This window comes from Pan troglodytes, chromosome 3, assembly GCF_028858775.2.
Source record: "Pan troglodytes isolate AG18354 chromosome 3, NHGRI_mPanTro3-v2.0_pri, whole genome shotgun sequence".
Taxonomy (NCBI): domain Eukaryota; kingdom Metazoa; phylum Chordata; class Mammalia; order Primates; family Hominidae; genus Pan; species Pan troglodytes.
This window is the reverse complement of record NC_072401.2, coordinates 83,207,267-83,219,448: the sequence shown is the minus strand read 5'-3', so window position 1 is coordinate 83,219,448 and position 12,182 is coordinate 83,207,267. Positions and strand designations below refer to the sequence as shown.

The 12,182-nt window shown below is 41.6% G+C and overlaps 1 protein-coding gene across 1 annotated transcript; it reads right to left on the bottom strand.

The window, feature by feature from the left end:
* Nucleotides 1–244: 244 nt before the first annotated feature.
* On the bottom strand, nt 245–2,930 carry LOC104006122 (nuclear distribution protein nudE-like 1). Its single transcript, XM_054683162.2, has one exon. The coding sequence runs from the start codon at nt 2,430–2,432 to the stop codon at nt 1,395–1,397; it is 1,038 nt and encodes a 345-aa protein (XP_054539137.1). The 5' UTR covers nt 2,433–2,930; the 3' UTR covers nt 245–1,394.
* Between the last annotated feature and the right edge of the window lie 9,252 nt (nt 2,931–12,182).

Below are 12,182 nucleotides of genomic sequence, written 5' to 3'. Positions count from 1 at the left end.
GAGAACCAAAAAAAGACAATAATTGTCCATGGATGACAAAAAGTTTTAGGGCAGCCATAGTCAAAGACACAATTGATGAGGAAATTTATTACCTCTGTTGCACGCAATAATTTAACATAACAATTATAATTATTACTGATAATGTACACTAAGTCATATCAGAATTATAGAAGTTTCCCATAATTTTAGAATACATACCAATAACATTTTTATACAAATACAGCCCAAAGAAAACCAAACACCATTTCTTTTTTTTTTTTTCTGTGAAATTTATTGTTTCCACATTAAAAGACTTTTTTTGAGGGAAGTATTTTTTGTAACCACATGATGATCCTATACAGCTGCCCAGAGGAGGACACCATCAGAGTCATTAACATGCCATATGCGTTCTGAATAAATAAAAGCTACAAAGCCCAAGTTATATACAAATATCTCAGGCAATAATGTTTACAAACCTATGTACAATAAAACAAATGTAAACAGTAAATGCAGCATGAGAGTAATCAAAGGATGCACAGGGACAGCCGCCGCTGTTCAGTCCACCCCGGAGCTGGCACCGGCCCACCCTGGAACCAGCCACTCACCCTTCCTAACACAACGGGATGGCCCTTGGAAGAGAAAACAAAAACACTCCAAAGATGTCGTTGAACTGAAGGACGGGAAGGCTGGCGAGAGGCTGCCCGCCTCCCTCACCCCGAGTCTGAGGCGCACGGAGGAGGAGACAGCACAGAGGCTGGGCCTGTGTGTGCCCCGTCCCAGAGGCTCCTGCCACGTGGGGCTCAGACGGGCATTGTGCTGCTCTGGGAGGCAAGTCCATGGAATGGTAGCTGCTTAAGTAAAATCAGAAGGTGCAGAAAATGTTCCCTAATTCAGTAACCTTCCTGACTCTTTGCCAGAAACAGGCCCAAACTGTGAGGGGTGGAGTTGGGGGACACATGATCATGAGCACTGGAGATGCCTGGGTGGGAGGGAGCTCAGGAGGGCACACATTGACCTGATTTGGGGGAGAACTTCTAGAAGATTTGCAATGTCCTAAACACAACTAAATCCTATCAGTACAGCAGAGTGGGGTCTATGAGGCAGGTGTGATGAATGGGTACTTCTGCATCCAGTGACCAAGTAATACACGTATGTATCACCTTGCGACCCACAAAAGTGCAATCATGTGAAACCAACGGCACTACGGCGAGAAGAGAAAATAGCCAGTATTGATATCGCGCAGAGTTCCGGGGCTGGGCAGGGCCCAGTAGCCGCCACTGCATGCAGCCTGCCCTCTGCCAGCTGTGCGGAGGCAGACGGAGGGGCACGGGGCTGGGCCCAGGCACCGAGGGGTGAGGCGTGGGTGTCCTGGGTTGTTGGAGGAGGGCAGGAGCCCCCACCTGGAGGCTGGGCACTCACACACTGAGAGGCAGCATACCCGGCGCTGACGATGGATGCGAGGAGCCCAGACCAGGAGAAGGAGGAGTGGGGTCAAAGCCGTTTACTGCCCCTTTGTCGAAGAAAGATGTATGCCCTGATCGAGAGAACTTTGTGCCATTGCCATTCAGCACCCCACAGTTAACATTCCCTGAAATATAGGATTTTCGTGATGCTTGGTCCTTTGCAAAATTCCTGCAAGCTGCTAATTTGGATTCTAAAGCCCCTACTTTCTGTAAGAGATCCCCCACGATGTTTAGTGCTGATATCCTAGCAGAGGGAGTTAGTGGACTGGTACCAAAACCATTTGGTATAGCTTTCGGTGAAGGAAAAGTGTTCTCCGTTCCTTTGCCAACAGGGGTAGCTGGCAAAGAAAGTGATGCTTGGACGGCGGAGTCCATCTTTTCACAGTCTAGAGTTGGAGAGCTAGGAGCCGACTTTCTAGTTACTTCCTGTTGTCTTTCCCGAACTGCTAGTTCTTGCCTTAAATCTCTTGCTTCATCCTTTAACCTCTGTACAGAGACCAACAAAGATTCCTTTTCATCAAGTTCACTTTCTAAAAATGCATTTCGTTCAATGGCCTGATTTAGCCTTTGTTCAAAGTCTTCCAGTGAAACTATTGTTGCCCTTTTGGCTCGCTCCAGGTCGTCGTTGGCCTGCTCCAGCTCTCTCACATACTTATGCAACTGCTCCTTAATGGCCCGAGTCTGACTTAAATCATCTTCTAACACTGAGACCTGCTTATAGCTCTGTGCATATTGATGCTCTAGCTTCTCCTTTAATGCCTCCACTTCATATTTCAGTCTTTGGTTATCAGCCTGCAAGTCTCTATTTCTTTGTTCAGCCTGTACTAATTGTGCCTCCAACTCTGCTTCTAATTCTCTGCTTCCTTCCTGGAATTCAACTAGCTCATCCCGAGCTTCCTGGAAGCTTTGCTTATACTTCAAGGAAAGTTCCTTCCAATAAGCAGTTTCCTCCTTTAAACTTGAAAAATCTGGTATATCTTCACCATCCATGATCAAGAAAGCCTCCTTTGCAAAACTTAAAGGGTCATCTCATGGCTTACAGCAAGAAAAGAGTCGAGCACAAGTAACCCGAGCCCGTTGGTGACACTTTGCCGAACTCCACGGGGAGGATGATTAGCAGTTCCGGGCGGGAGTCAGGAGAATGCCAATCCGAGCCCAACGTGGGCTGCTCGCGCTCTCGCCCCCCATGGGAGAGAGGCACTGAGAGATCAAAATGCAACCCCGCTCCAAGCCACCCTCGCAAATGAAGGAATTTCGGAGAGGGGGTAGGAGGAGGCGGGCTGGGCGCGCCACTGCCACCTCCGACTGGGCCACTCCTTGCGCCGCCAGCGCCCCAGCCCACGGTGCCACGTCCCGGCCTCCGTCACCGCCAGCCCTCACCCTACCCGGAACGGGGCACATCCTCCGGAGGCCACCGGAATCGTTCCCTTGCAGGCGCCCCTGGGGGGCCACACATCGGACCAGGGAAGGGAGGGGACAGTTAGAGCGGTTGGAACAGTTGCCCCCAGGCTGGCCGCCCCAGAACCCGGCCCGGCCTGCCCCGGCGGAGCCTCAGACACGGCCCCGGGCCGGGAAGGCTCCCCAAGGGCAGGCCTCGGCGCCGCCGGCCCAGCACAGCCCCTTCAACACCATTTCTTATTTGACGGTGTTTCCTGTATAATTTTTATACCAAATAACCAAATATGTCATTTTTTGACATTAGGGAACCTATTAATAATATCTTAAAGGATTAATTAGTTCAAAAAAAGACATAATTTTTTTTTGAGACAGAGCCTTGCTCTGTCACCCAGGCTGGAGTGCAGTGGCATGATCTCAGCTCACTGCAACCTCCATCTCCTGGGTTCAAGTGATTCTCCTGCCTCAGCCTCCCCAGTAGTTGTGATTACAGGTGTGTGCCACCATGCCCAGCTAATTTTTGTATTTTTTGGTAGAGACAGAGTTTCACCATGTTGGCCAGGCTGGTCTCAAACTCTTGACCTCAAATGATCCTCCCTCCTTGGCCTCCCAAAATGCTTGAATTACAGGTGTGTGCCCAGCCAAAAAAAAGACATAATTTATAATTTTGATTTTGGAAAGTTTGTCAAATATCAAAGGTTTACACTTGATATCATAAAATAGGATTACAGGTTATTGTAAAATAAGTCATTCATTTAACCAGAGTGATAACTCAAGGGTTTGGAAAAAAAAAAGTGAAAACCTTAATTCTTTAAGAGAGGACACTTAATTTTCTAAACAATTAGCTCTAATAAAAACAGCATGAAGCCAAATAAATTTGTTTTTCAAAATTTTATAAATAATCTATAAAATCTTAATATTGATCATAAAATTTAACTTCCATAAGCCTTTTATAACCTTTATAACCTTTATTAAGGAGTTGGTTAATGCTTCAAGAAAATCTTGTTAATCTGACACAGGGGTCCATATGCTGGTCTTGAATAAGAGTGTCTTTGACATTACTGGTTAATTTATAGAGAAATTGAACTTATTTTATCTTTTAAAATCAGCCCTTACAATCCCACATGCCCACCGCTTCCACAATAGTCCCTGGAATTTGAGGCGTTGAATGGCTTTAACTTCTGACCTTGTGTCTCAGGAATGCAGTTTATTTTGATTGGCATATTCTGATGCCAATCAAGAGGGCCTGAAGATGAGGTTTTAATTGCTGTCGGTGTTTTAAGACTTAGCAGGACTTGGTGTCCTTTTTAGATCCAGGAGTCAAAGCCCTGTAACTTAATGTCACAAGTACTTTAAAACCACATACAGAAAGATACATGGATGTAATAACCTTAACTTAAAAAAAAATTTAATCTCAGTTTTTTTCCTAAGCAAATCAAAACTTAATAATAATGGCATAGGAATTATTTTTATAAAACCTAAAATCTGTTAGGCCAGTTACCAAAAGGCAAAAGAAAAACCCTTCTGCAGTGTACAGAACATTATGTTGGAAGAAAACATTTCCTTCAGATCTTTAAGAAAATATTGTTAGCATCAGGCCACAACAAACAGAAGTTGAGGAAACAAAAACTTATATGAGTTGAAGGAGAGCATTATTATTTCACTCCTTTTAAAAGGGGAGAGAAAACCAAAAACAGCAAGATGCAATAGAAGTTTAACTTTGGGTTAAGATATAAATAAAATCTCTTATAATTTATTAAGAGTAAATCAATACCCTAAGGAACTTTTATTGTTCTAATCAATTCTTTACTATATAAATGTTTTTGGGTTTTTTTACATCAAACCAAGTCTCTGGAAAGACCATTATAATTTCCCTTTAACTACAGACAACTTGATCATATAAAAGTTTTGGGGTTTTTTAAAAATAAATTCTTTCATTGTGACTTACCCAGACCATTCATGACATGCTTGGACTTTCTGGTTTGTCCTGAACATCCCTCTTTCTTAAACAACCAGTCATTTTATTCTAGGTCTAAATTTACCATGTAATATTCTTTCTCATATAAAATTATTTCTCTTTAAGCTTTCTTACCAAAATATACCTCTTTATTTCTATAAGTTTCTTTACATCTCTCTTATTTCCTGGCTCCTCTTACCTTGTTTTGTACACAACCTTTAAGCTTTGAATTAGAAAAAAATTGTCCACCTTTTTTAAAAGGACACTTTTTTCTAGAAAGAATGTTTTCCTACAATATATTTTTATCGGAAAATACTAAATAATGAAATATTTTAGTATAACTTTAGATTCTAAATTATGACAAGTTTGCCTACAAGTATTTATCCCATTACATCTGTCTATTTTATTTTATTCATTTACCTACATTATTTATGAAAACTGTGATAGTCATCAATTAAAGTTATGAAACTCACCTTTGCAAAATTCTGAGACAGTGAAAAAGACAGGACCTAACTGACTCCATCTTGCTTCTAACCTCCAAGCTGTCCTTGCTTATTCCCAAACTTTAGAAGGAATTTAATTTATATTTTAGCTTTGAAACAAAGACAGTAATAGTCCTTTCCCCCAAACAAACTTCCTTGCTGCCTGTGGATTAGACTGCCTAATGCCACAATATCAGAAGTTATGGTAATTTTACTAAATAATTCAAAATATAGCTATTTTCATTAAACCAATAGCAATGTCTTATTTATTAAAGATTATGAAAGCAATCTTGGGCTGGGTTTATAGGTTTGTAACCCCTATGCCAAATTTTGACACCTTATAGTATTTGGCAGGGATAAGTATGAAATTGATTAATAAATGCAAACAAAAATGTATGCTGGCAATGCTTAAGACATTTCTAATATTACTTTATCAATAATTTTAAAGCTAGCTTATTTAGTAAAGATTTTACAGCTGGGCACGGTGGCTCACACCTGTAATCCCAGCACTTTGGGAGGCCTAGGTGGGTGGATCATGAGGTCAGGAGATCGAGACCAGCCTGGCTAACATGGTGAAACCCCATCTCTACCAAAAATACGAAAAATTAGCCGAGATTGGTGCTGTGCACCTGTAATCCCAGCTACTCCGAAGCTGAGGCAGGAGAATCACTTGAACCCGGGAAGCAGAGGTTGCAGTGAGCTGATATCATACCACGGCACTCCAGCCTGGGCAACAGAGCCAGACTCCGTCTCAAAAAAAAAAAAAAAAAAGGACTTTATTTAAATCATGTAAACTTGAAAAAGCATTGGACAGCCACGCACAGTGGCTCATGCTATAGTCTCAGCACTTTGGGAGGCCAAGGTGGGCAGATCACCTGAGGTCAGGAGTTCAAGACCACCCTGACCAACACGGCAAAACCCCATCTCTACTAAAAATACAAAAATTAGCCATGTGTGGTGGTGCATGCCTGTAATGCCAACTACATGGGAGGCTGAGGCAGGAGAATTGCTTAAACCCAAGAGACAGAGGTTGTATTGAGCCAAGATCATGCCATTGCACTCCAGCCTGGGCGACAGGAGCGAAACTCCATCTCAAAAAAAGAAAAAGAAAAAGCATTCGACTAGTCTTCCCTTTTTTTTAAGAAGGTATTTGATTTAAGTGCTTCTATTTTTCTTTAAGCCAATTAATTAGAGCTCTTTTATATATTTTCAGTAGTGAAACATTATGTACTCAACACACAAATACATAGACATATTAGGCATGCCGATAGAAGTACATCTTATAGATTCATAAAGACCTTTTTTTTTCTATCTTAGACTTTCAGATATTTGATAACCTGTTTCACAACACTAGGCAGTTGTCAGCTAAATAACCATAAATTTAGATATTAAATGAAACAACACAGGTGAAAATCAAATAGCAAAATTTACATCATAAGGTATATAAAGAAAAAGTCTGGTGCTGCTAGAGGGAGATTGATGATGAATGCCAAATCAAACATAAAATTATAGAAATCTATCATAGGATTGTATAAGGAGACCAATTTTATTTAGATAGGGACTATTTATTTTTTAACTGGATCTCTAAGCTCTGGGCAGAGCCCACACTGAATCCTGGGTCTTCAAAAAGAGAATTATTTTAAGGTTAGACCACATGATGCTTTTACAGTGCACTTTAAAAACAAAGACATTTCTAAGTGCCTAAACTATACTCTTCCTTAAAAACCCCAGAGAAGCCTCGGTTGTGTTACCAGGGGTCCTTGCTCACAGAGCTCCCAAGATGGTGGCGAGCCACTTCCAAGATGGTGGTGGGTCGCTTCCAAGATGGTGGCAAGCCTCGTGTTCTCTGACCTGGGGTTCTTGGCCTCACGGATTCCAAGGAATGGAATCTTAGGCCATGTGGTGAGTGTTATAGCTCTATTAGAAGCCGTGGGTCATGGAAGAGAACCATAGAACCCAGTGACTAGTGTTCAGCTCGATTAGGATGAACCCAGGCACTTAGCCGTGCAGGAACAATGGCAAGCCTTTAGCCCAATCGGGAGTGGCAATGGGCACCTTGCTGGATCAGGAGCACAGCACACACCTTGCCAGATCCAGAGGGATGGAAGTCAGCAGCAGGTCTGCGACGGCAGCAAACAACAGTGGTGGGCAGTGGTGGACGGCAAGCGAAAGCTCAGCTCGAGCTGTAACAAACACGGACCCGAAGAGTGCAGTTGCAAGATTTAATAGAGTGAAACACAGTGAAAACAGAGCTCCTGTACAAAGGGAGGGGACCCAAAGGGGGTTGCCATTGCTGGCTCGAATGCCTGGGTTTATATCCCGATCATTGTCCCTCCTGCTGTGCTCTCAGGCAACAGATGATTGGCTATTTCTTTACCTCCTGTTTTTGCCTAATTAGCATTTTAGTGAGCTCTCCTTACTATCTGATTGGTCGGGTGTGAGCTAAGTTGCAAGTCCCATGTTTAAAGGTGGAAGCGGTCACTTTCCCAGCTAGGCTTGGGGATTCCTTAGTCGGCCTAGGAAATCCAGCTAGTCGTGTCTCTCAGTTGCAATAGATATTAATGAAGAACACAGAATTCAGTCAACTAAGATGAAAAAAAAATTACTCAAAAAAAAAAAAGACAAGGTCCTGGGAGAGAAAAAAAACAAAACAAAACATGAAGGTCTTTTAAATACACACATGCACACATGCACACACATGCACACATACACACACACACACATCTTGGATGTTAGCTTTTAATTAAGCTGACTTTTAACCATTGAGTTCCTTTTTTAAAAAAATCTTTTAAAATCTCATTACTATTGTCAGTGAAAAGAGTTGAACTCTAAAATATTTGAAGAGCTTTATTCTGAGCCAAATATGACTGATCATGGCGCATGACACAGCCCTCAGGAGGTCCTGAGAACGTGTGCCCAAGGTGGTCAGGGTGAGGCTTGGTTTTACACGTTTTAGAGAGGCACAAGACATCAATTAAATACATTTAAGAAATATATTGGTTTGGTCCAGAAAGGTGGGACAATTTAAAACCAGGTGGGTGTGGGGGGCTTCCAGGCTGTAGGTGAATTTAAACATTTTCTGGTTGACAATTGGTTGAGTTTGCCTAAAGACATGGGATTCATAGAAAGGGAATGTTCGGATTAAGATAAAGATTGTGGAGACCAAAGTTCTTTTGAAGTCTTAATAGTGGCGTCCCTTAAAGACAATAGATGAAAATGTTTCCTATTCAGATCTTAGTTAATCGCTTTAGGATTGGGAGGATCTGGAAGAAAAAGATCTAGCTATGTTAACACGGATTCTTTAAAGATGCAAATTCTCCCCTACAAAGAACAGCTTTGCAGGGCCACTTCAAGATATGGCAAAGAAACATGTTTTAGGGTAAAATAATTTTGCTTTTCTTCCTTGTCTCGTAATGCTATGTCAGAGTCAAGTTGGAAAATAACTCATGATATATTGGCTTAAATAAAACCCTTCTGATGAGAATTTATGATTTGTAGGGCATGACTCCCCAGACACCTTAGATAGGAATTTGGGCAAGATAAAAAAATCAGTTTAGTCCTTACTATATTTCAGCTAGGACAAATTGCTGCTATTTCAGAAGTACCAAGTATCAAACCAGAAAGGGCTTGATTTAGGAACCAAACCCAGGGCTGTTTTGGTAGGAAAAAAAACAAAGGCACAACCTTAGCTATCGGGTGGGACCTTAGCAGTGTGGGAGGACAGCCATTGCTTTTAGTCTGGCCTAACAAAAAGGGTGGTGTTATGTAAATAAAGCCCCTTTAGTAGTCAAAATCAAAAATCCTTCCTCTTTTTCCTTTTGCTGGCCATTTTCCTCCCCACCACACCATCTTTTTTTTTTTTTTTTTTTTTTTTTTTTTTTTTTTTTTTAGAATTTAGCCACTTCTCAGGCCTTCTTCCCCATAATTTGGAACTTTCCTTTGGATTTGATCAAGTTGGATAGAGTTGATCAAACCCAATGGGAAAAGGACCAAAACAACAATAAAAAACAGACAACAACAACAAAAAACAGGCAAAACAAACAATGGCACAATTTATATGATAACTGAGTGCTCTAATGGTAAGGAGAAATTAAGACCAGTTGGTCATTAATCTTAACTTTAACCAAGACAAACCCCAATTCAGTTACTTACCTAGGGACGAGTCTCGGGCTATAGACTGCTCTCTACCATTCAAGAAGCAGGAAAAACAAAACAAAACAAAACAAAAAACACTCCTTTTCCCTGTTGGAAGTGAGCCAAACGCCAACGTCATGGAAACAGGAAATTTGTCTTTCTTGATAGAAGCAAGTAAAACTCCAAAAAAGAGAAGTTGTACAGCAAAATAAACTTTAGATCTTGACCAAATTTGGGGAAATCAGGGATTCTCTGGAGGGGGTGCTCTCAGACCTCAGCAAATTGTCCTATTGGTTTGAGCTGTAAAATTAGCTCATGCTGGTACCAAGCACTGATAAGAGGTTTGCCAAAGGTCAGGGGCATCTCCACTCAGAATCCCTCTGTGGTTACCAAAATGTGAACCCCAAAAATTTGAGACAGGTCTCAGTGAATTTACAGTTTATTTTGCCAAGGTTGATAACACAACCCCATGACACAGCCTCAGGAGGTCCTGATGACATGTGCCCAAGGTGGTCAGAGCACAGTTGGGTTTTATACATTCTAGGGACACATGAGACATCAATCAACATATGCAAGATGAACATTGGTTCTGTCTGGAAAGACGGGACAACTCAAAGCAAAGGCAGGAATACTGGAACCAGGGACGGGGCTTTCCAGGTCATAGGTAGATAAGAGACAAATGGTTGCATTATTTTGAGTTTCTGACTAGCCTCTCCAAAGGAGGCGATCAGATATGTCAGTGAGCAGAGGTGTGAGTTTGAATAGAATGGGAGGCAGGTTGGCCCTAAGCAGTTCCAAGCTTCACTTTTCCCTTTAGCTTAGTGATTTGGGGGCTCCACTATTGATTTTCTTTCACAACTCAATAACCCAGGAATAATTAAGGGAAAGGCAAGATGGAGGATGAATTAGCTCAGCTTACTGTTAAAATTTTCTCAGTGATATAATTTTTGCAAAGGTGGTTTCTACTCCCCAGCTACCACCCCTCTTGTCTAGTCATCTTATTCCTTGCCCCAGAAACCACAGACCTCCCTACAATGTAGCAACTCAGGGGTTAACCTTGACACACCAGGAACCCTCCCAGACCTCCCCAAGCTCGAAAGACCTGTGGCCTTGTCCCTTGAGGCCCTAAGGCTCTACTAATCATTATTTATTTTGACCATCACCCCTGGGTCTAAGTGTCCTAGCACAAAGACCAATAAAACAGAAGTTGGCATTTTAGAGGGTCTCAGTTATTATCGCATTCTAATTTTTGAGTCAGAAGAGTAATTTTCCTAGAATCAAAGAATGGGCTAGTTGGAGATTTTTTTAATGCTCTTCTTTTAGTTAAACAAACAACATGATTTTGCGGGGGAATAAATATCCCCCAACTTTATGTCATTAAAGACAGTGTGTGGTACTATAACGGTATTCCCCAAAGTCATCTAGAAATTATCAATGAAGGAAAATACATATTATAAATTTCTGCTAGGCAACATTTAAACTGGAAAAGCAGTGGTCTTAAATGAGTTTAAATATTTTTTTTTCTGAATTTTTTCTCTTTATTTTCAGAATTGAAAAGCAAGAACTACAACAAAATGCCTCTTACCTAAAGTAGAACTTAATATGCAACTGAAATTCAATAAAGATACATTTTTTAAAGTCTGTTTTGTTTTTTAATGTCCAATTACCAAATGGGTTAAGAGCACATACTTGAAGCCCGACTTTCTTGGTTAGCATCTTGGTTCCACACTTACTGGTTATGTGTGCATGGGCCAGTTACTCAATCTTTGTGTGCCTCCATTTCCTCAGCTGTAAAGTGGGGGTAATAGTATCTACCTTACAGGATTTTCATGAAGATTTATAAAGCAAATATTTACAAAGAGATTAGAATAGTGCTTGCCACATAGTAAATGCTATCCAAGTGTTTGTTAAATAAAAAATAAGCACCATAGATCACGTTTACCATCATTACTAATTTTTGATAAAGACAAAATTTTAAGTTGGAAATCCAAAGAAAACGTTTAAATAGAAGTCTAAGTTTTGGGCCGGGCGCGGTGGCTCACGCCTGTAATCCCAGCACTTTGGGAGGCCGAGGTAGGCGGATCACGAGGTCAGGAGATTGAGAGCATGCTGGTTAACACGGTGAAACCCCGTCTCTACTAAAAAAAAAAATACAAAAAATTAGCCGGGCGTGGTGGCGGGCGCCTGTAGTCCCAGCTACTCGGGAGGTTGAGGCAGGAGAATGGCGTGAACCCAGGAGGCGGACCTTGCAGTGAGCCGAGATCGCGCCACTGCACTCCAGCCTGGGCGACAGAGCGAGACTCCGTCTCAAAAAAAACCAAACCAAGCCAAACAAACAAACAAACAAAATGAAGTCTAAGTTTTAAGGCTTGTTATGGAAAATTGGCATAAATCTCCCTCGCTTTCAACTTTCACCTATTCCACTCTCCGTGGTGTTCCTTCTCTGCAAAGTCATCCATATGTATTATAAAAGTAGGTGCCTTGGACTGGTATGTTGACTAATTTGTTCTTAGCTCTTCTCTCATCCGCCTAAGAACAAGAAAAACAAGATTGAGGCCTCTGCTATGAAACTCTTAGGTAATAAAATTAATAGCACTGTTCATGCCTACTTAGAACAAAGGCTACCTGAGTACATGAGAATATTTTCCTCAGTGTTAAAATGCCAGAGCACAAAGGCACCCCAGTTCTCCCTGGTGAGGGTTTGAGCCCGAATTGTTCACTGCCCCACCCCTCACCTTTTTTTTCTTGAGACAGGGTCTCACTCTGTTGCCT

Bases quoted from the DNA above. Each gene is read 5' to 3' on its own strand.
- LOC104006122 (XM_054683162.2), bottom strand. From the start codon at position 2,432: ATGGATGGTGAAGATATACCAGATTTTTCAAGTTTAAAGGAGGAAACT.